This window comes from Ixodes scapularis, unplaced genomic scaffold (assembly GCF_016920785.2).
Source record: "Ixodes scapularis isolate PalLabHiFi unplaced genomic scaffold, ASM1692078v2 PGA_scaffold7__128_contigs__length_106722199, whole genome shotgun sequence".
In the NCBI taxonomy this organism is placed as follows: Eukaryota; Metazoa; Arthropoda; class Arachnida; order Ixodida; family Ixodidae; genus Ixodes; species Ixodes scapularis.
Window position 1 is genome coordinate 27,445,976 of NW_024609882.1, and position 24,050 is coordinate 27,470,025.

Below are 24,050 nucleotides of genomic sequence, written 5' to 3' on the forward strand. Positions count from 1 at the left end.
GGCTCTGCCCTAAGATCAATTGCCAACAGCATCAACAGCAAGAATGCAGTGTAAAACATCGACTCAAGTATGTAGAATGTCAAAGTGGAGTGATATATCAAATACCATTTACTTGCGGCAAAGTGTATGTAGGTCAGTCGGGGCGATGTATCAATACGAGATTAAGAAAACATGCCCAAACGTTGAAATCGGCACCATCGGGACATCTTGCGGTGCATGTCAGAGACTGCAAATGCTCACCAACATTCACCAACACCAAAGTTCTGAAGCGGTTCCGTGACAAAAACATTCGAGAGCTGTACGAGGCTCAAGTCATCCTCACCAGTGGCGACAAGTGTATAAGCGCCCCATCAGTGACCCTAACACAGAAAGAACTTCAGTTCCTTCGGTGTATGCCCTAAAGACTTGAAACACAAAAATAACTTCAGTTCTAGCGGTGTTTTACCTCAAGACTTTTTAGCCGGTCGCTCTGCCTAATGGTTTTTTTCTTTTTTCCTACTATTCAATTTTTTATTATTTTTTCATTTTGCTGTATAGACAGTTTTTTTTTTTTACGTGACAAGTACTTTGCCTTCAGCTGCAGTCAAAATATTTTTGTTTCGATTTCTAAAACCAAATATGTTCTTAATAGCAGCAGTGACTTCAATTTTATTTCATTTTTCTTTTCTCCTTTTTCACTTCCACCTTGTCTTTCTCTAGATGCTCTATTAAATTTGACAGTTGTAAGTAAGCGCTCTGTCCTGTCCCCTTCTTCTCTTCTTAGTCCTTTGCGCTTTTAAACCACCGTCTAGATGTTCAACCAACTAGCCCCCCAACTAATTCTGATGCATTTGCCGCTACCTTCTTAACCTGTAACTGACTATAGAGTTATCATGTCTAAGCAATCTCTGCCATATTGGTTTTTCAATACCCGGATAGCAAATACCAGCTGAGACAAACGGAAGAATTCGAGAGAGGGAAGAGCGCAGTGGAGCGGCGCGCCGAAGGCCTCGAAACGGGTTGCTTACGAAGGTCCCTCGGCCTGGCGCAAGAGCTCTATCTCTCTCTCGAAAAGGGCGAGAGAAGGTGACGAGAAAACGGTTTCTCTCCCATTTTCCCCGCCCACCATCACAAATCTCTCCAAATCTCTTTTGAGATTAGGGGACTCGGCGTCTTCGTCCTTGAAGGAGGAGGGATCCCTTCATTCCTAAGCCGACAGTGTCGAAGAAGCTGCGCGCCCGCCAGACCGGTTATCGCCTGCTCCGCTCTCTGCGCGTAGTTACGGGAGGGAGCGTGATCACGTGATTAAAGCCAAACGTGCGGTTGGTTCACCGAACACCTTAGCTTCCTCTTCCCTTTCAGCTTAGGAGCGACGCAGTCCAGCCCGCGAAGCACACACACACACACACAAACGCACACACACAGAAAGTGGGATCGCGTGAACAAAGGCCTAACGATAAGGTAGGGACTGGAAGACGGTGGGGACGGTCCCCTCAATGTCCAACACGCGCATCCGCGAACTGCAAAGGGGCAGGTGTGCCTTTTTTTTGTTTCCGGCAGAGATAGCTCTTTTCAAGAATGGCAAGATCAACATGTTCATATCAGGACACCGTGGTGTCAGTTTCTAAGTGGTTTGTGTGCATTTTCATTGCTAAGCGGACATTTTTTTTTTATCGGGCGAAGCGGCTCGGCATCTCCTTTATCCACGCTACCCTTGCTGGAACCAGTGCGATCTCCAACATGCGGATTGTCAAGACCTTGGATATTCTCTCGGCACCGCCCACAGACCGGTGATCTTCCTTTGTTGTGGCCAACCATACCTGTCATTACTAGCTTCGGCGGACCGAAGACACGACGGACCGCTTTCTTTTCCACGTGAGTGACAATGAGAGGATCCTCTCCTTCCTCTTGACCATCGGGGACATGTGTTCTTGCTGCGCAATGTACGCTTTGTCATGATCCGATGAGTTTGAACCGTGTCTAACTCTGGGCCGGGAATCTCCGACGAGTCCGCGTGTAGTCCACAGCGATCGGCCGAAAGGTCCAGTACAGCGTAATGTGTAAGTGCTTTTTATTCTAATAGTCTGTGAGAGACATTCTGATTGGTTATTTTTGTGTTTGAAGTCATTTTAAGTTAATGTTTTCTGTTAAAATATGGCTGTTTCTTGACGGTAGATGTGTGCTGTAGTAAAGTCCTCCCAGTATGTCCAAAGCCGAATTCCACGGGGCGCTGAGTAGTCCTTCTTTGCCAAGATTCAGCTTTTCGGGTGGTTGTGGACTGTCAGCTTTGTCGCCGCGCTATGCGAGTGTGTTTTCCAGTAATCGTTTTTACTCGACAAGTTTTTTTTTTTTTTTTTTTTTATGTGAGTGATTTACTAGTTTAAGCATCATGTTCCGCTCAACTGCCATATTTTGTTTGTATAAGAGAGTAGTTATTGGACTGATAATTTAGTAGTACATTTGACACTGGTGAGCTGAAGGGGAGGCCAGCGGTTTGATTTATAACTTGTAAATAACATGGAGGTAATATGGGTACATTTATAACTACAAATTTCTGCGCCGCAAACACCGCAATTCTTAAAACTGTTTCTTTTTTTCTTTCAAATCAACGTAGAAATATAGGTGTGAACTCAAATGTCGAGACGGCAATAAACATGTCTTAAGGCTAGATGAAGGCTTGAGAGACACTGTGATGTTGCAAGAGTAGGGCTAAGCAATTTATAGATTAACCTTTCTAGTATTTGAAGAGAAAAAAAGAGCTCTAAAGCGACCTTGCAATGCATGTGCCTGCCCCTGCATTCAGAGTGGTGCAACCAGTTCATCCGCATGCAATAAAAAACATAGAGCCCACATCTATAGTGCAGCAGCACGATGAAGTGGCACACATGAGCAGCTCGCTGACTCTCTAGTAGTTTCGGTTGTGGCAGAGCTTAAGCTCGCCGCGATGCATGTTCTGTTTTGACATGTGGCATATTTATTAGTCATTTTAATACTCGTCAATCTTAATTTGTATGTTCTTGGTTTGGGCTACTTTTAAATTTCTTTTTCGCCTTGTTTTGTTTTGTCTAGAATTCGTGCATTTTAGTAGGTATGATTTTTTTTTATTAAGGTTGAATGGTACTTTTTTGCGAATTAGCCCATTGTAGAGCTGTAGTTACAATATTTAATGAATGGCTTCCCCAAACTTAGATGTTACTTGCATTCGCTAGCTTCCTCTCTAAAGTTGTAAAATAAAATACAACATACGGCAGTCAGCACTGAAACCCAATAGGGTGTTCACACTAATTTATCTATAAAAATGTTCCTAACATATCGCATGCCACTTGGACAAATGCAGATGTTAAGAAATTGCATTCATCCCACTCCTCAGATTCTCGTCTATATAGAGCTATGCCTTTCACCGCTATGGGCAGAGGCCAGCTGATTTGCTACAGTTTGGAAGGTAGAGGGATGATGTGCAGGGAAGCTAAACTCTGTACCTCTCTCCCATATTGCCTGCTATAATTGTTCCGAAAGTCAGGGAGAAGGAGGGGGGGGGGGGAACTGCCCCCTCCCCTTGCCCCCTTCTTCCGATAGGGTACAAACTTGGGGATGCCATAAATAAATGCAACCTCTTATGGCTGCCATTGAGTACAAAGGGGGAAAAATAGAGAGAGAGAGGGATGTGGTTTACCTTTATTTAGGTGTTCATATCAGAAGGGATACGAACGGTTTTGGATGATTGCGGCTGGGCGAGCTAGCAATGAGTGCTGCCTTAGTGTTCGGTTGGGACTCTTGTTCAATCGGCAGGAAAGCGAGTCCCTGCCAACTACTGGAGCGGATCCTATGAGTGGCTCCTGGAATTTTCGCAAATGGTCCGTTGTCTCGCAATGGAGTGCACTGGTATTAGCTAAGGGCACCTTAGCGAGCTGTTTCCTCTCTTTTAATATTACTGACTCTACATTTAAGCATTCATTCTTCACAAGAGGAGGGGCACGACCGATCAACCTATCCGGTGATGCGAATCGACGAAGAGGACTCAAGTGCCATAACTGTGGTCTTGGAGGATCACTCCTTTGAGGTGATGGATATTGTGGCTGGTGCAGCGCTCGTTCTTGCAGTGCACGGAGTCCACGACATTTTTTACCGTCAAAAAGCAAGCCAGTCCCTCGCAGTGATTGGGCACTTCATTGGTTTGAAGTACTGAATAAAGTTCGTCCTGGCGTTTGTGACTTGATCACAAAGTTAAAAACTTGTTAGCCAGAGGAAATTTGTGTGCCAGTTTTGCCATGTTCAGAAATTAAAATCTTGGTTTAATAAACTCTATTCTACTGTTTTCTCTCTATGCTGACTTTTCATGAGAACCTATTGCCTGCCTCTGTGCAGGCTCATATGATATATATTTCATGTCATTCTTGAGCTGCAGTTCCACATTTCCTATGCAACCATCTCCTTGTGAACATGTACGTTGCCGCTTGTAAATTGTAGGGCTCCTGTTCATTGCAAATTACTTGAGTTGTCCCTAGTTGCATGGAACAACTCATACAATAAGGACAAAAGTATTCCAAATTACAGTGACACCAAGGGAGGTATTAACATTCCATAGAATAATTACAGAACGAAAAGTACAGTGGTCGCACTTCAACCGGCTAGAAATGTCACTTGCCAGAAGAGTTTTTTTTTTTTTTTTTTTTTCAGCAAGCCTTTTTTTAACAAAGCCAATTTTACACTTCCGTTCTTCTAATTCTGTTTTCAGGTGTTTCCGTTACTTTTCACTGGGTTAACTTACACTCAACAGCACACTAAAAACAATATTTAACAGCATAATTGAGCGGAGTTTGTGTGCCCCCTTCGGACCCTTCCTGAAGAGGGTGCTAATTCTTTTATACAGAGTTTAGGCAACACATCAAATGGGGCTGTACTTACTGTACACAATTCTTTCTGTAGAGTAATTACAGCCCCATTCTAAGTGTTGCCTGAACTCTGTATTAAAGCGTTAAGTACTCTCTAAGGCGGGGTCACACAAACTGCTCAAGTGTGCTGTTATGTGACATTAACTCTTGCTAGAGAGCATAGTTAACTCGCTTATACAGAGACTAGGCAACACTTCTAACGGAGTTGTATTTACCCCACAAAAAGGTTATAACTAGGGATGTCGCGAACCACCCTAGGTTCGATTTCGAAAGGTTTCGATATTTGCGAAGCGAACTGAGGTTCGATTTCGAAAAATTCCGATATTTTCGTACCGACCGAGGTTCGATTTCGAAAAATTCGCAACTTTTGTCCACAGCGGAGTTTCGAATTCGAAAAGTTCGAAGCTTTCACAGTTTCTAAAATTTCGAATTCGAATATTTCGAATATTTTTTTACTTCAGGTTCGATAAATTCGAAGATTTCGAAATTCTTTGTAAAAAAGATTCGAAAACTTCGAACGCTTCGAATTTTTATAGACATGAAGTTCGAACAATTCGAAGATTTCGAATTTCTTTTTCCATAAAGTTCGAAAAGTTCGAAGGTTTCGATTCTCTTTTAACGCTAAATTAAAAAAAAAAAATTTCGAAGATTTTGAATTACTTTCTAATCCAAGTTTTCAAAGTTCGAAGTCCGATTTTCAAGTTTTTCCACAGTTTCAGTTTCAAATAACGTTTTCACGACTCACTGGTTTTCACAAAATCAAGTTTAGAAAAGTCAGGGTGTGATATCTAGATTCTGCGAAGTTGGTCAGGCAATTAAATGAGACGACGAGTGTCCCGGATGTGCTAGAATATTTGCCAGTGCAGAATTGTGACCGCCATCCCCGTGGGGGGGGGGGGGGGGGGGGGGGGTCTTTAACCTGCATCAAGCAGTAGTGATTGCACGAACACACTGTTTTACGAGACTCTTCCAGTTCGAAACGGCCTGGGGCGAGCAGGAGGTTGAGGCAAAAACCGTGAAGCGACCTGGCAAACTAGCTCGCCACCCCTTGCACGCTGGTAGTAATCCGATCCGGTGAAGTTTATAATTGTCCTGGAGGTTTATTTTCTGGGACGGAGGAATCGCCTCGCAAAAAGCACAAAAGCCGACACAACTCGAGGTCGAGGAGCTTTCTACAAGTGGCGTCGGAAGAGGAAAAACGGGGGGAAAGAGGGTAGCGGGGGGGGGGGGGGGGGGGGGGGGAGGAGGAAGGGGCTTCAGCCTCCTTCTTCCCCTTGCTGGTATTTCGGACTGTTAAAGAAAACAATACGGGGAAAGAGGGCGTGGTCGAGCTTATTTTAATCTGAAATTATTTATGCATATGTATAGCTAATGTCGCTCTTCACTGCATAAAACGTTGCGTAGATGGTCATTGTTAGAAACTCGTTGTCAGAAGGCACTGCTCGTCACATGCTTAGTGGTTCGGAAGTTCAAAGCTGTCTTTTCGACCTAAACACCTGTGCCGATAGTAACAAAAGAAAAAAAAAGAAAAATAAATGCGGGAATAAAAAGCAGGAGAAAAAAAAAACTATCAAGAATTCGTCGGAAGTGTTCTATTCTTGCATATTCAGAGGTTCAGAACTTCGAAACAAGTTTCTTTTACCGAAGTGTGTACAGGCTAAAAGAAACACGTCCCAGGAACGTGAAGCGAAAAAAAAAAAGTTTTCTTTTAATGACGTGCTGAACTTGAACACTACTAGAAATCTTCTCCCATGAGTTAATTTATTCCTTAACGTGAAAAAACAATAAATATATTATTTTGTATTCTGCAGATGGCAATGATATGTACTGTCTGTGGTGTTAATTTAAATGCGATACCTCAAACAACTTAGACGAAAATAAATATCAAGTTTAGGTCATAATTGCATGCAGATACATGTTTGGACATTTCTTCGAAACTCACGTTGAATAACAATAATCACATCTTAAAACGGCACTTACCTAGGCTATACATAGATCATTCTTAAAAAAGTATAACTTATCTACCATGAATAGCTCCGGCTGCAGCGTGCTTCAAATCTGGCACAAACGATAATCGTCAAAAACCCGTCGTCCTTCCTCGCCCCTTCGGGGATTTATTTCTTTAAACCTAAGCATGCCAGAACATTGAAATAAACGACATTGTCTTTCGTAAGGAACGCAGCACCGCGTGTAAAAGTTCGAGAAAAAAAAATTACGAATGTACCCCACTACTTGAAATCAAATGAAACCGACCGCCGGTCTTTCGAAGTTCGACGAACGTCGAACTTTTACCCTAAAAGTTCGAAGTTCGTCGAACTTCTGACTTTTCAGAGTTCGAAAGTTCGAAACTTTTCGAATTCTCTTGATAAATAAGTTCGAAAGTTCGAAATTCATCGAAATTTTTGGTCAGTCAAGTTCGAAAGTTCGAAAAAGATAGAATTTTTTAGCGTAATAAGTTCGACGGTTCGAAAAGCGTCGAACTTCTTAGCTTAACAAGTTCGAAAATTCGACCTCCGTCGAATTTTACGATATAGACAATTCGAAAAATCGAAATCTTTCGAACCTTTCGAACCGCTTGATTCGATCATCGAAACTTCGATTCGAAAAAAGTTCGCGGCATCCCTAGTTATAACAGCTCTTCCTGGAGAGCGTGCTTAACTCTTAAATACAGAGTCCAGGCAACACTTCTAATGGAGTTTTAGTTACTCTCTACAAACGAGTGAATTTAACTCTTCCGGGAGAATACGTTTAACTCTTACATACAGAGCTTAGGCAACACTTCTAATGGAGTTGTAGTTACTCTAGACGATGGAGTGAGGGTAACTCTTCCTGGCGAGTACTCGTAGCTCTTGAATACAGACTACAGGCAACATTCTAACAGAGTTGTAGTTACTCTACACAAAGGAGTGAAGGAAACTCTAACTGGAGAGCATCCTTCACTCGTCAACATGGAGTTTCGGCAACACTTCTGATAGAGTTATTGTCACTCCACACAAAGGAGTGAAATGTACTCTCATCAAAGAGTTTAGGCAACACTTCTCATGGAGTTATAATTACTCTACACAAAGGAGTGACGTTAACTCTTGCACTTACACATCAAAAGAGTAACCCTGACTCTCTCAAAAGTATTAGAGTTACTCTCTATAAAAGAGTTAAGTGAACACTTGTATGGAAGAGTTAAACATACACTTGCCTCCGAAGAGTTAGAGTTACTCTTTAAAAGAGTGGATTCTGTGACAAGCCACTTACACTCCAAAAAGAGTTAAATCGACACTTTTTTTTTAGAGTGTATAGATACGAAGCTCTGTGGGAAACCAAGCTAGACAAAGCTCCCCTTCTAATTCGATGACCTGGCCAATAGCTTCAGTCACCGGTTAGCCAACAAGTTTTGAATGGCTAGTAAAGTGGGCGCGAGTATAATTCACGGAACTAAAGAGGTATGGGAATTATTAGACGCAGACGTGTAACACATGAAAGAAGAAAATTCTTTCTACGAAGAGACGAATGTACGTAACATTCCTGGAAGTTTTCCGAATTCATCTTATGGTTTACATGGCTCATGCGTCAGTCGTATTCAGTTGCGCAGTCTCAAGGAACTCGGTTTGAGTTCTCGTAGCTTCGGCCTTATTTCGTGCCACGTTAGCCACCTGAACGCTGTAAGGCTTTAAAGCTGGAAACGCTTTTCAACGGAACCACCTACTCCCAAAATATTTCTCCGGCCGCGCGCGCGTTTCTTCGCTAAATTTAGGGTGCACGTGTAATTGGCGCAAGATGAAGTCGTGTTATCACGTGACCTCCAGACTTGACACCTTAAATCACGTCACATGACAACGACGCGTGACGTCAACTTCCTCGTTGAATTTAACGGGGAAATTAATACACAATATGTTTTCCTTGACCACTCCATAAACACTGCATTTCGTTCATTGTACGACTTTTAAGGTAAAAGTCACTGGTAATTTATTTACGCCTACAACAAACAGCACTTGGTTAAGCGGTAGAGTTGCATTTACGTAAAGGTACCTCCTTTGTACCCAATCAATGATTGACACTTTTAATTTACTTGTACCGGCCTGCCGCAATGCAGAAAAGTGTAGCGCGGCGAGAAAAGTGCCGTGAAATGTACTTCTGACCGTGTCTTGGCAAAGGCTGCGCTCCTAAATCGTATACGATGTGTGCAGGGAGAGCAGCTGGTGCAGCATGTGCGGGAAAATGGAACGCAGCAAATGACAAGCACGTCCGAGGAAGGGTTTATGCATTGAGCGTATAACTACAGCCGCTTAGTTTTTCGAATGTCGACAACACTTCTCAGATTGCTTACCCTCATTCATGAATGTGTGCGCAAGCACCACCGTGGCACCAGCGAACACGAGTCCGTAGAGGACGGCGATGTTCTCGGCGCTGTTGCCGATGTGCACGCAGACTCTTTCCTCGGGCTGAATTCCCAAAGCTTGAAAACCCACCGCGTACCGCTTCATTCTCACGAAGAACTGCTCTCGAGTGAGCGATGTGTCGTCGTCCACCTGACAGACGGAGTAATCAAGCGACAATATTGATAGAAACAAGAAGTTTCGCAACCAGAAGTTTCGCAACCATGAATCGCGTACCGCCATTGACATGCGCCGTGTGTTTCCTTCGTCCGTAATTAAATCGCCCATTATCAATAGCCTCACTTGGTGGAAGAGGCGAAGTGTTTGAACGGCAAGAAGCAAGTGTATCGAAGGTTCGCTCCACTTTCTGACAAACGCCGTCAAATGGCGCAGTCCGACAGGAGTTCGAGGAACCATCCGTATTCGCGCACACATTTTCAAGGCCGTAAGGCGCGTGAAGCCTGGATAAAAGCGTGGCCGCGAGGCTCGACACTGATTGGCTGACGAATGGGAGAGGAGGAGTGAGGTGCTCGACGCTGATTGTTTTAACGGGGAGGTCAAGAGACCAGAGGGGTAGGCGAGGAGGAGCTCGACCACCTGTGCGCACTGAGGGAGAGGAGCTCGAGAGTATGAAAGGCTCTGAAAAATCGCGACATTTATCAGCCCAATTACCGGTAGTGTCGCTTCATTCTAGGAACAACTTCCAAGTGGAGACATGGTACGCGTTACACTACCTGATGAAGAGCGCCGTGAGCGTAGGCGTCTGGCGTCTGGAAACTCAGACTATCGCTAAACGTTTGTGAAACTGAAACGTTTCAAGTATGCAACACAGTTGCTTACCATATTCCCCTATTTTGGTCTGGCATTGGTGTTTTCGTCAGCCATAGCGGTGGCTGTGGACCGTCCGCATGCGAAACAGTCAAATTATTTTGTTTGGAGGTTTATACTCCCATTGTACTGGCACATCAAGGGCCGTCAGGACGAGTCGGAGCCTTTATCGAATCGACAAATTAGGTGGCAACTTCGACCCTGAGCTTGTACCGATTCGCCGATCCTAAACATCTTCTCAATGCTTATCACCCAGGCGAAAACTGCTGAGTGAATGGGCTGTGAACGCCTTGGCAGCGTTCACGTTTAATATTCCGCAGTAAAGCTATCAACCATATTGCTACTTTTTTTTTTTTTTGTGAAGCTGTGGAACGTGCTTTGGGCATGCGTAGTAGGCCTTTTCTGTCCTATATATAACTTGCCCAGTGACTTGGAATTTTGAGCCAGCATGATAACAGGAGGAAAGGTTCTTACGGTGCGCGGTTCCCGTCATGGGAAGTTACACCTTTTTCGAGTATGATTAAATACATAATCCTGTTTTTACTCGATGCAAAACATTAAAGCGCACTCCATTTGTTAGCAGATAGCGATTCCGGGAAGTGGCTCGCTCAGACAAGTAATAGAAAATGAGTACTCACCACCGCAAGTTGGTCCGGGGACACAGCTAGGAATTCTTTCAAGGCAGTGTAGACGGAACAGCTTGGGATTTCGACATTCGGATATGGAGAGTACACAATGCCGTCTTTAATCGGGGCCTTCATTGTTTCGTTATCCTCAGGCAATGAAGCTGAAACAACAAAAGAAAAAATGACTTCCGTCAATGCTCGTTTTCTCAGGACATGCAAACAGCAACTTTGAAATCGAAAATTTCGAACTGAGTTACTGCACCACTGAGGTTTTCTGTATCGCAACATAGAGGAGGCTTATTATCTGAACGACGAAGTTTTCGTACGGCTGGTACCTTGAAACCAAACAAAATATGAGGCTTATTTCTATAAAGATATATCAAATCCCTCCATCCCCCCCCCCCCCCCCCCCAAAAAAAGAAAAACAAAAAAAAAAAACTGGTTTGTTGAGTTTTTGGGTAGGAAGAGATGTGTGTCAAAAATAAACTCCCCCCTCACCTTCAAAAAAATAATAGCGCATTATTTATGCCGCGAGACAGATTTTGACTTAGAAACGAATATACTTCGACACTTCGGCCCGAAATAGAATCATATTCGGAATCCTTGCTGGAAACGCTTACCACTCAAAAATATTTCAAACACACACACGCACACGCTCACAAATGGCCTGTCATTTACGTCGTGAGGTTCGTTTTCGTGAGAATCGATTATGGAACATATGCTTCTATTATAGGACTTCGTCCCTAAATGTAAGCACCGAAAAGAAGCACGTCGCGACGTTCAAAATCAGCCTCGCAACCAAAATGCTGCAGAATTTTTTTTTTTTTTTTTTTTTTGGGGGGGGGGGATACGTTTTTGTAGCATATACAGCGTGTCCCCAGCAGAAACATTTATTTATATTTATTTTTTCCCGCCATAAAAATCAAAACAAAACAAAAACTGCATCTTTAAACACTCATTTGTTGCCCAAATGTAAAGCTAGCTGCCCGAACCGAATGGGAAAAGTTTTGGCACGAATCGCTATCGTAATCAAAAGTTCCGTGATATTCCGAAAATCTCAATGGGAGAATTCGGGGCCCATTTTCGCCCGTTTTCGGGAACTGGCGCCTTTCAGCTTCATATAGAAAGAGATCTGCCGGCCGCCATTAAAAATTAAAAAAAAAAAAATATCACTTATAACTTTTGAATAAAATACCAGTTAGGGCTGACATTGTGGCCTCTGTTTCATACCGCTAGGGCTAACTTTGGGAAAAGAATGAGCGTCCAACAATGCGCAATTTAGTTGTGCCGTAGAAAAAAAAAAAGCTAAATATTTATGGGAAAAACTTTTTTTTCTTGGGTTGAGTAATTTTTTAAATGCAGCTCTTTTGTTTCTAATCAATCTTAAATTAACAGAATGTCTATGGTTATCATTACGCTGCCAACCTGTAGCCTAAAAGGATCCCAGTGCGCCCAGCTGCAAAATAAGCCGACGCGCCTAACCAGGCACGACGAATAGGGCCGTGTACACGTACGTCATTTTAGTCTCCATGTTAGAGTCGGCAGTAACGCAAAGAGAAAAACAAATATCAGCATCATTGTGTGCGGACGTGTGCGAAAACAACCTATGGGTCGATGTTTACTTGACTGCGTAATTCCGGACGAAGGTCCAATGTCGTTTTTGGGCTCACCTTGTCTGCAGCGTAAAACTCGGATGAAGCTCTGTCGTCAAAATAAAGTTTCTCTGAACCTCTTGAAACGTCTGTCTTTATTCGATTGTCCGATTATTTAAAGTAACTAACTAGATGGAGTCAAGCGACTAACCGGACCGAGAAAATTTACGTACCTACGCCGCAATGCTGAATGCCTAGATCGCATTTTCGTTAAAACAAAAAATGCACTTTTTTTTTTTGGTTAGAGCGCGATGCTACATTTTCTCTTTGTTCTAAATATAAACATAGCGGTCGACATCGTTCGTAAACGTTGCAGCCAGCAGGCACTAGCATCTGTGGTGTGCAGATGGCACTCCGTAGATGGTCTCTCTGACATGTTCATTTGTCGCCGTTGCTATATTAATCCAATAATAAAAAAAAAATAAAAAAGAGAAATAGCATAAGCTTGTGGAACGTAGGGCGTGGTTTATTGTGTTTACACTTTCCGCGTCGGGATCATTTCGGAGGTGCTTTCTTTTATCTCAGTAACGGCCAGTAAAGCCAGACGTTTTACGGATTCTCAGGAGGCGATCATCGCGACCAGATGCAGCAGGGCCAAAGGCCGCACGACTAAAAACATTAAAAAAATGGCGACGGAGCTTCAAGAAAGTAGCAGCGAGCTGTACATAACGTGGCTTCCTGGACACAGTGCACACAGGAATGAGAGAGCTTCGGTCAACGCGTTGACCGAAGCTCTCTCATTCGGAATAGCCGGGAACGAGAGGGCACACAGGGCCGCAGTGGAGGCAGCACATTATAGCTCCACGCTTGGCCCGACCTCTCTATCTGGCAGGCACGAGACGGTAGATCCGGAGGAGCAGGCCGAACTTGCCAGGCAGACGAGGAAGGCCTACCTCAGGCAGGGGCGGATCCAGACCTCCATTTTAGGGGGCGGGGGGGGGGGGGGGGGGGGGGGCGGTTCCTCGGTGTAAAACGGCGGGTGGGGGGAGGGGGGGGGGAGTGTTCATATTTTTTGTGGAGTTATTGTTTTTACTAAACTCTGATAACATAATATAGATATTGAGAGCTTTTGTATCGGTTTACCTGTCGGAGATGAACTCTTTGAATTAAAACCTTTCGGGTGACCACGCTAGAGGTAAGTATCTAGAAAATTGTGGTGGCACTCTCCTTTCTGAACACCATAACGCAAGGAATTTTGTAGTTCATAGGAAACGGGATTACTCCATTCGCGTGGCAGCGCGCTAGAAATAGAAAAAGAAGTTTAACTACTGGGGATGAAAATTGCAGACAGTGTAACTTGATGGCTCAGATATCCCCGGCGGGGCTACAACTTTTGGGCTCCTTTTGCTTTGAATATTTATATATTCTCGTTACACCCGCAGAGCATGTACGGAGAGCCAACCTTTGCCAACTATACGGAGGAAGCTCATGCAGCTAATGACAATGCGAAAAACGTTTTAATCTAAAACTCGGCTGTTCTCTGAGATTAAGCTTGGCATAGTAGTTAGAACTTTATATTCAGTGCCAAAATGCAGAACGTGGTTTTAAAACATACTTTTCATTGTCGCCGGTTGCTCCAATGGAGCGAGTACGTTGCAAACAAGCGACAAAAATGGCCCGGCGGCTTCGGCGCTGCTCGCGGCGTTAAAACACTGTTGACGCAGCGAGCGAAACGAACGCTGCCAGGCAAGTTCGTCGGTTGTTCGCGGTATATTTGGAATGTCCAGAGCGAAGCACATGTGGCATTGCCAACCCACACTCGTGTTTTCACATGTTCTGGATGCAACTCAAGAGAACGAAAGCGAATAATTGTTGAATATTTTTAAAAGCATGTTGCAGTTCGGCAACTATAACTTTCGAACTTAGACAAGACCTTAAACCAGCAATGGATCCTTCCAAATTATATTAAATTGCACTTCGTCTGGATATTTTCTGTATGAAAGGAACACTTACTTGTTTCTGGGTTGTTAGCTCATTCGTCAAGGGTCGAGAGGACAGGTGCAGAGATTTGATGGGACAGAGCGGTTGTCCGGTCGGCGAATCTCAACTGGGCTAAAAGCCGATCACGACTGCAGCATGGATGTTTGGGAGTCGGTGTTCACTGGAACGGACACAGGCACTGTCTATTTAATTTATGTACAGTCGCATCTTTGAAAGGGCTCGTTTTCCCCAAGTTCCGAGGTAGGGAATTCGAAGCCGCAGTTGTAAACCAGCAAGCCCCGCCTCTGTTCCGTCCGACACACACATATTCGCTCCTGCAAAGCCGCGCGAAAGCTCTGCCGTCAATCCACAGAAGTAAAGACGGCGCCAAGGGAAGACAAGGGGTAGCGGGCGCCTTTCCTAAAATATGCCCCTCCACCCTAAGTTGAAACGGCATTGTATACAAATAAATGCCTACGGCGTCGGCTTGAGGACCCCTTGTAAGCAGCCTTCAGCCTTTAGAGTGCTCGTACCGTTTATCTTTCTTTTATTAGCTTCCCGCCACGAGAAGTCGTACCGCAGGCAGTATGAAGCCCATTAGAGGAAACATCTCACCCTTCTGTTGCTCGTCGGCTTCGTTCTGTATTCCGCGCTGCGGCGCTGATCCTCCGTGAGGGATGGAGGCGAGGACGAAAGCGGGCTTATGTTTAAGCCAAGGTCGTGAGGAAGTCCGGTACGTCTCCAGGTGAAGCTCACAACCAGACTACACTGTACCCAGAGCATTTGCTTCCTCTCTCAGTTCAGAAGAAAAGCAATTGGTCACCTGGTTGTACATGCTGCATCCCCCTCCCCCCCCCCTGGAGCGTCTCCTCCTGGTACGTCCCCTCCGCACTTCCCTTGGCAATGAGCACACTGTGCCAATAAGATACCTTTAGTGAGCCCGTGGGCAACAGCAGCTCAAAGCAAGCCAAAAAAGACATGCCAAAAGACAAGCCCAGAACCACGAAGAAACCATCAGTGATGAAAAGGCGGCCGCTAGAAAGGAAGGTTAATCCGCTGTGTATAGGATCGTACCCTTGAGGAAAGCTGCTTGGCGTCTGCGTTTGGGAGCTTTCAGGGCAAACATTTTTCGCAGACAACCTCCAAAGAGAGAGAGAGAAAGAAAGGGGACTAGATATGTTGAAGGTATTTTCCCCCCGTGCTCGACGTGCTGGCCTTGTTTGGAAGTGTGCCTGCATCCGAGGACCCTGATATTTGGTGCGCCTCCACACTGTCTCTGCACTTCAAAACCCCTGGCGCCGTCCCTATCGGGAAGACGTACCGCGACCTTGACGGAGATAAACCCCACTTTGGAAGCGCCCAGCAGGCGCGTCCACCCACCGCTGTTTTAATCTTCTGTCCCTCGCGTCGATTGCTTACGTTTTTTCTTCGAGCTGACGAAAAACCCCGGGGGGGGGGGGGGGGGGGTTGCCTGGCGAGGCGTTTGGGGGGGGGGGCGATCGCCCCCACCGCCCCCCCCCCCCTTGGATCTGCCACTGACCTGAGGGGTCTCCTACCGCCACAAGAAGACGAGATACCAGCAGGTTACAGTCAATGGGCTGCCGTCCGGTTCTGTCGTATCAGGACCAAGACGGCGTGCACTCCAGCGAAACTGGCGAGCTTTGGCTTGCTGGAACCAGAAGAAGCAAAGTGCAAGACCTGCACGAGGAACAATATGGCGACACTCTAACACCTCCTTTGGAACTGCAAAGGTCTAGATAGACACAGACAAGAAGCCCTCGAAGTCCTCCGTGAGGAAGACTGACCGAAGACGCTAGACGAATGGGCCCGACCCAGAGGCTCGCCACAACACCGCAAAGCGCTCCTCGACTCCTGATGGATTACATCAGAAAAGCGGGGACACATAACCTCATATAACCTCACCGTATTCATCTTCATACCCCCCCCCCCCCCCCGACCCAAATAACCCTACCCCTCCTGCTTAAGACCTACTCAGCCAAGGCAGGCGATCCTCCTTTCCATATTAAAGACATGTTTCACTCACTCACTATTGGCCAATGAAGCAATCTTGTTGTCAGCAGAGTGATAATAGAATGCTCCGCAGTCGACAACACTCACACTCCAATCTGTGAAACATCGCTTAATCCGTCGGTGAGAGCATGCTCCAGCGGCCAGAAACTCTCGATCCAGGAACTGCTTAAGCAGCGACGACACAGACGTCCTCCTGGCCTGGAACCCCATCACTCACGCATCGGGTTTTCTCTTCACCACGATGGCAGCCTGCACGGGATCCACCTGCGTGGTTTCCGGGCGGCGGAGAAAAGCTCACCGGAGAAAAGCTCACCGCAAAACCGGCAGATGCGGAGAAAAGCTCACCGGCCTTTGAGCGGATGCATAAAAAGCTCACCGATATTTTGTTTAGCTTAGCTTGATTCTGCGTCAAACGTGGCAATTTAACACAATTCGCATTCGTCACGTCATTAAAAATATGTTCTCTTTTTTGTAATATTCTTGAAGTTCATTGGGCATATTTACCAATTCCTCAAAAATTAGTAATCACCCATTCTATAAATTAATGAAGCCGCAAGCATAAAATCAAAACATCGTACACCGATAAAAAAAAGGCCACAATTTATTGACAGCTGACTGCGCGCCGTCGCTGAATCCCGGACAAAAGCTCACCGGACAAAAGCTCACCGGACAGAAGCTCACCGGACAAAAGCTCACCGGACAAAAGCTCACCCATTTTTTCACAGACCAGGACAAAAGCTCACCGATATTTTCACAGACCCGGACAAAAGCTCACCACGAGAAAATTTCATGTTGGTCTTAACACGAGTGCGGACAACTTAGGTGCATGCGTGCGACACAAAAAGGAAACGATAAATTAAATCTGACAGGCGCATGGTTTGTTGATTTTAGTAGAAACAAGTTTATTTATCAATTGGTTAGAAGCGAATGCAGTCCCCCACTAGCCCCAGCAGTCTTGGTAGATATCGATGTACATGCAAGCCCTCGCGAATATTTCTAAGACAATTCTGCAGGTGCAGAGTAATTTTTCGCACTCGCTTTACGGTGGGCTCACCTCTCCGGGCTTTTGTCAACGCCGTGGCAACGAGCGCCTGATTTTGCTGTGGGCATTCACTCAGCCTCAAGACGCTTGGATGGGCGTGGCCGACGAGCTTCTGGAACCCGGTACTCTATCTTTCGCAGGTGTTCATCCGGTCTTTATCTTGAAGAGTGGTGTCGTACATATTCCACCGTACCGGGGGAAACTCCAGTCGCCGTCGGCGCAGAGTCAGGCGAAGGGAAGAATTCGCTCTGGGTGCCGCCGCAGATGGAACACAAGCATAACGGAAGCGGCTGTTGAAATACGTGCAATCAAAATAGTCCAGCAGGAAGCGATGTTAGCGGTAGACTTTTCCCTGGTGGTTAGTTCTTGTGGAACAAGCTGTGGTGGAAGGAACCTGAGCCTATCTAAAATCCCGCACAATTTTTTTAAATTGGTCATCTGTCTTGTACTTTTCCAAAAGGCCGAACTCCCGTTCTTTCGAAGTATTTTTTAAAAAATTCGCAACTCAATGGTGTATGAGGTACAAGTTCTCCTAGAAATGGTCCAATGTCCATTGCGTCCGCACTTTAGTTCAGCCCGTGTTTCGCCCGGGTAGAAAAAAAAAAGAAATCGAGGTGAGCTTTTGCCCGGGTCTGTCAAAAAACGGGTGAGCTTTTGTCCGGGTCTGTCAAAAAACGGGTGAGCTTTTGTCCGGTGAGCTTTTGTCCGGTGAGCTTCTGTCCGGTGAGCTTTTGTCCGGTGAGCTTTTGTCCGGTTACCGCCGTCGCTAGCTCTGTCAAATAAAGAGGTTTGTTCTTTGCGAGCTATAATGAATAGCGGTGTGTGAACCGGTTCATCTCCAAATATTGTGTAGTGCCTAATAGATAGGAAGGTGTTTGTTGATGTAATCACTGTCGGCTACGCTGTTTTCTTTCTGTTAATTTCACTAACAAAACTTTAGTTGCGAGAACAGCTTCGCTTGTCGTGTTTTTTTTTTTTCACACCGTCGTCGTCGTTTGAGCGGTTTTCATCATGTATGACGTTTACCAATTCGCCCTATTCGCTGAATAACAGAAGACTACTTCTTCTATAGGTTACGAGTAACAACGGTGCCATTGCGCAGCTCCGAAGGTCATGGGTGGCTCACCGTAGGAGGACACTCAGTATAACACAAAGGGAACGTGTGAAAACACCAGCACGAACGGCTAGAAAGCGTGCATGTCAGTGGAAGAAAGAAGCCTCGATATCCTTTTGACTGTTTTATCCTGTTTTCAAAGATTAACAAAAGCTTCATAGAGAATTTCAGGCACCGCGTCGTCGCGGATGCACTTTTGAATTTTCGGCAGTTACAGCTTTGATTTTTTAGGTTTTAGGCAGACATCATCAAATTTTTTTTAACTTTTTCCTGTTCTTCAAGCTCATAAAGTTTTTAGTTAGGCTTTATTTTGCATCGAGAGTAAGCCACAGAAAACACTCGCCCGCAATCATTAATTTGGGAGTAATATACCCAGTAAGCTTAAAGGGGCACTGACAGATCAAAATCATATTTTTTTTATTATACGAAACGATTGAAAACGATGCCGGGACATTACCCTCAAAATTTGAAATTTGGGAATTCAGTATTTGTGAAGTAAAAAAACAATTTCCAAATGCCGAATTCGAAGTTCCCGCGCGATCGGCGCCGGTGCCTTGACGTCAAAAATTGCGGAATCCATGAGAGCAGACTTGTACACGTTACTGAAAAATAGTAAGGAATTACATTTACGATTACTCAAGGCTAAATGTAATTTATTACAATTACAATTACCCTCCCATAAAAGTAAGTGACCGTTACCCCTAAAAGTAATCCGTTACTTTCGTGGCGTTACTTTCAACAATATTTTCCTCAATTAAGAAACAAAGGGAAGAAGGTTATTCAAGTTCTTATTGTTGCCACCTGTTCGATTTATTGATCTTCAGTATTTCTAGCAACAGCTGACTCTCGAAAGTCTTGTCAGACATTTTACGTTATTTCTTACTCAATATGTCGACTGCTACGCTGGACACCATTTAAACTGAGGCACTGGATGGGAGTGCCATATTGTTCCTCACGAATGCTTCATGCTCTGCATTGAGCTTTCTCAGCGAAGCAATGGAAGTACTATTTACCTCGAAGATAGAGCTAACTTTTTCGTCGTTGCAGCCGTTGCCTGACATTCGAGAGTTTTTGTTAGAGTTGGTAACAGTAAGGTAATAAATTTAATAATAAATAAGGTTTGGCTCGATATTCTTCTTCCTTTGGTTCGGAACAGGTCGAGCCTCGGTTAAGACGTTGGTGGATAAGAAAAGTTTCCAGTGTTTAAATCTAAGTGATCGAGCAAAAAAAAAAAAAAAAAAAAAAAAAAAAGGACATTCATAACAACAATAATTAGAACGTTGGTTAAAACAAGGAAATGTAAACGCACGTTTGCCATGTGCACCCTTCTTGGTGCCGTTAAAAAACGCATGGAGCACGGACCGACTGCAGTTTACTCCGGTGTTCTCCAGATTAGGGAGCCTTCATGTGCGCTCAAGAGCACATGGAGGCACCCTACTCCAGATAGACGTCCGCTGATGCCACGGGCAGCCAAGGGCAGAGAACTAAGTAAGCCGTGATATGGCCCCACTCACGAGATTCACGCTTTCCTCAAGCCCAGAATATCAAGTCTACGTCAGCCACCATAATGTTTTATTTGTAAAAATATGAGCTTGAGATAAGATGCGTCCTGCTGGGGTAAAAACAGGAAGAAGAAAAAGGAAGACTATTACCATTTTCAAAGTGCTCGCAAAAAAGCTAACTCACAAAAAGGGTAACTCAGATGCAGATGACCTGGCTGGAATTCACAAATAAAGGGGGCCAACCCTTGAAGTTGGACTACAAAAAAAAAGGAAGTGGCTTTTAAAACAGGGTTAAATAAGGTAAAAGAAGCAAAAAAAAAAACACATCCTGTTTTCTAAGAGAAGATGATAAGTGTCCATCGACGAACGAGGATGCTTGTGGCAATAACACCTTTATACATTATCACATCTCTTTTAGTGGATTTTAGGATAGACTGAGCGTTGTCTCGTGTTGTGACATTATGACAATGGTCCCGCAGGAAGGACATTGGTAATTATTGTCCGGGCGCTTACAGCCTTGAGCTTCTCGACGAGGCATACAATCACTTGGTGTCTTCGAACCCCTCCCCCCCCCCCCCCCCCCCCCCGCCTTCGATCGCAAAGAAAAACATAGACACTAAAAAAAGCGGATATAACTTGCCCCCCCCCCCCTTTTTTTCTTCTTTTTTTCTTTGCAGAAATGTTTATTTGGATCTTGTGTCATTGTTGTTAGGGTCTAAAAAATAGATTCAGGGGCTTGGTGTTGCAAAAAAAGGCTTTGCGAAACTGAAGAGTGCCAAGCCTCCCTTTGCGCTGGTCAATTCGCGTGACAGTGTCACCGCGCTCAACTTTACCCAAATGAAAACGACCTTTTCTTTAAAAGGGTAGGGGGGGGGGGGGGGGGGGGGGGCTGGTCTTGAAAAAAAATGTAACGGATCCGTTACGTAAAAAATGTAAGGGAATTACTTTAAAATTACTCTACAAAATATGTAATTATTCCGTTACTAAATTAGCGATAAATGTAAGGGATTACAAGTAATTTCGTTACTTGTAACGGATTACGTACAAGTCTGCATGAGAGTCCACTTTTTTTCACCACTCCCTGCTGTTGCCATGGCGACCCAAAGCGAGGAGGAAAGGAGTGAGCGCAGGCGTTGCGGCGGACCGGTTTTGAGCGGTGTCGCCTGTTTTCCGTTGGAGGATACAAATCCAGGAGACGGCACCACAACGAACTCCCGATTTTTGGTACTTCAAAAAGAAAGGCCGTAGTGCGTTCGCAATTGCGTTAAAAAACATGTTTTAGGATTGCCGTAATTAAATGTTATAGAGATGTCGCCTACAAAGCTTCTAAATTTCATGATTCTTGACGTCACCGATCAAAAGAAGCGAGGAGGCGAGAGGAGGGAAAATCAAACGCCAAAAATAAAACGGCGCGCGCGGGAATTTTTTTTTTCGCGATGTGGTTTTTTTTGCGTGTCTATGACTGCAACTTGCATCGTTTTAGACAGTAAAAATAAATACGACCTTTGGGGTGTCAGTGCCCCTTTAAGAAATATTACAAAAAGGACATTTTATTTTTTACAAAGCTGACGAATTTTAATTATTATAAATTGATACATGTTACGCATTATCCAACAGCCTCCATATGAAAATAAGAAAAAATATCGCTCCGTATACGCTCAATGGCCGGTGAGCTTTTCTCCGCATCCGCCGGTTTTGCGGTGAGCTTTTCTCAGGTGAGTTTATCTCCGGTGAGCTTTTCTCCGGTGAGTTTTTCTCCGGTGAGCTTTTTTCCGGGATTCGAGGTTACCAGTTCCGCCTTGTCCTTCGAGAAGTTGGTCGATCTGGTCAACGAGCACAGCATGAGAGCACGCCTTTCACCGTCAAACGTTCTTTGGCTCGTCAGGGGGAAGGGCGAGGGAGTCGCCAGGTTTAATGAAGCTTAAAACAAATCGACCGCGAAGCTCGGCGCTGATTGGCTGGTGGAAAGGTCACGTAATCAACGCTGATTGGCTGATTCCGGTGGGTCCATTCGAAAACCCACCAGGCTTTAACACCCGACTAGCGCCGGTGTCTTCCTTCAAGCAACTGCTATCAAGTTTCTATGCCACCTGTTATCTGATGAACAGCGACGTGAGCGTAGGCGCCGGTCTGGGTAACGTTCCAAGGCGGCACCGGAACGTGCCACGTGTAACACGATTGCCCAGCAATTTCCTACACGATTTTCGTCTCTTCGGAACGGGGACCGTTGGAATCCACGAGTTTTTTGTTTTGTTTTCAGCGTTTTTTTGTTTTATGCGCTATTTATGGTTTTTGGAGTATTTTTCTCCCTCAAATTTACCTAACAGTACAGTAATGTCCAAGTAATATAGACCCCGCTATATGGACACCATTTTTGGGGACACACTGGGAAAAAATAAATGCACCCTTGTCTTCTTACTGTAGTATAGAAAATCTGGGGGCGGGGGGGGGGGGGGGGGGGAGAGTAGGGTCTAAATTGACGAGACATCACTGGATGTTCTCCATACGAAAAAGTCTGCGACGAGGATGGGATTCCAACCCACGCGGGCAGAGCCCAATGGATTAGCAGTCCATCGCCTTAACCACTCGGCCACCTCGTCCTGTATTTTTCTCGAAACTAGATGGGCAACTTGGTGACAGGGTCACACAAGAACGATATTCATTTTGTAGCGGAACAAAGCGAGGAGTGACCGCATATAGCGCAGTCCCTTCGGAAGCCTAAGATTGGAGCTCGCGAATTGTTTTAATAAGACTTTTTTTATTATTTTTTTTTTTGCTGTTTCTTTCTTTCTTTATTTATTAACGCAATAGCGTTTAGGAGCTCGCGTCGCAGAAACTCTGGCGTCGGTGGGACCGAAAAATTCCGGCGTGCACCAGGTGACGTCACGTGTGACGTCACGAAGGTAAACATTTCCCGCTAGATTTGGCAGAACATTTTCCGCTAAATCTACTGAGAAAGTTTTCCGCTTAATTTGGCGTGAAAAGTTTTCGCTAAATTTGGCGGGAATATTTTTCGCTAAATTCCCTGAATTTAGTGGTCGATCTTCATGCTGAGTTTATTTTTCTTCGAATTCAGGAAAGTGTTTTTTTCTGGGTTTATTTATTTAAATATTTTGTGTTTTTTTTTTCTTCAAGCGGTTGTTGGTGTCGGATTGAAGATCGCAGTGTATCACGTTTATGGAAATGGGACACGAGAATATAGTTCCGTTATCTCCAGCCTTTAGGGAACGTACGCATCACCCGAACACTTGGAAAACCTTCCCGTGCGTGCCGATAAGAAAAATAACCGAGATAAGGTGTGTGGTCCCGAAGTAAGAATCCTCACTGACAGTTCATTGGGGACTGCGTTTTAGGTCTGCACAAAGTAAAACTGTAGACAAGGATTTTCTTTCTTTGAAGCTTTGGTTTTTTAGAGAGCAGCTCTTAGGCGCCCGTTTCCGGCTTGAGCGGCGTCGCCGTCGGCGTAATCGCGTCTTGCATTATGGGACGTTTGTCATATTGACGTAACACGTGACGTCACGAGTGACGTCACGAGGGTCACTAGGCTCACGAAGGTCACTCGTGAAGGTCACGACGATCGTCACGACCTTCACAGTGAAGGTCACGACCTTCACAAGGAGGGGGAGGAGGAGGGGGAGGAGGAGAAAGAGGAGGAGAGGGTACGGAGGAGGAGGAGGGGCATACCCTCCTCTCCGTACCCTCCCCTCCTACTCCTCGAGAGTTGCGCTCTAATTCGGAATTACAGGGAATTGTAAACGTCTTTCATATATATCTTTTTATCCAAGGATAGCTTTAATTCCGTGTTTTTGTTTTCTCCCGATTTTGATAAATGCAGCTAGGGGGTTAATTTTCGTGGTTTATATATGTTTACCGAAAACGCGGAACCCTACTTATAAGCAATATAACCCTTATGGGGCTATATTTCTATATGACTTTGACCTGTATGTCCGTTCAGCAAAACCTGTACTTATTATTTCAGTTTTTAGATATTGACACTGGAGTGAAGGTGGGCCCGCACATGCCTGCGGAGCTTTACTTCAGGATTCCGAGCTGCATGAGAGGCTACTATGGCAGGCCTGAGGAAATCGCTCAAT

General features: G+C 44.9%; 1 protein-coding gene and 1 non-coding gene across 2 annotated transcripts in view; both read right to left on the reverse strand.

Moving 5' to 3' along the window:
* LOC8035232 (probable 4-coumarate--CoA ligase 2) overlaps positions 1-24,050 on the reverse strand; it is a 57,620-nt gene that overhangs the window by 32,222 nt on the left and 1,348 nt on the right. The window contains exons 2-5 of the mRNA XM_040210530.1: positions 16,386-16,562; positions 15,808-15,965; positions 10,708-10,856; positions 9,193-9,394 (exon numbers count right to left, since the gene is read on the reverse strand). Of these exons, the coding sequence (XP_040066464.1) occupies positions 9,193-9,394; positions 10,708-10,830 (325 nt within the window). The 5' untranslated portion in view covers positions 10,831-10,856; positions 15,808-15,965; positions 16,386-16,562. The remainder of the gene's footprint in view (positions 1-9,192; positions 9,395-10,707; positions 10,857-15,807; positions 15,966-16,385; positions 16,563-24,050) is intronic.
* Trnas-gcu lies at positions 22,475-22,556 on the reverse strand. Its single transcript has one exon. It is a non-coding gene; the product is annotated as a tRNA-Ser (tRNA).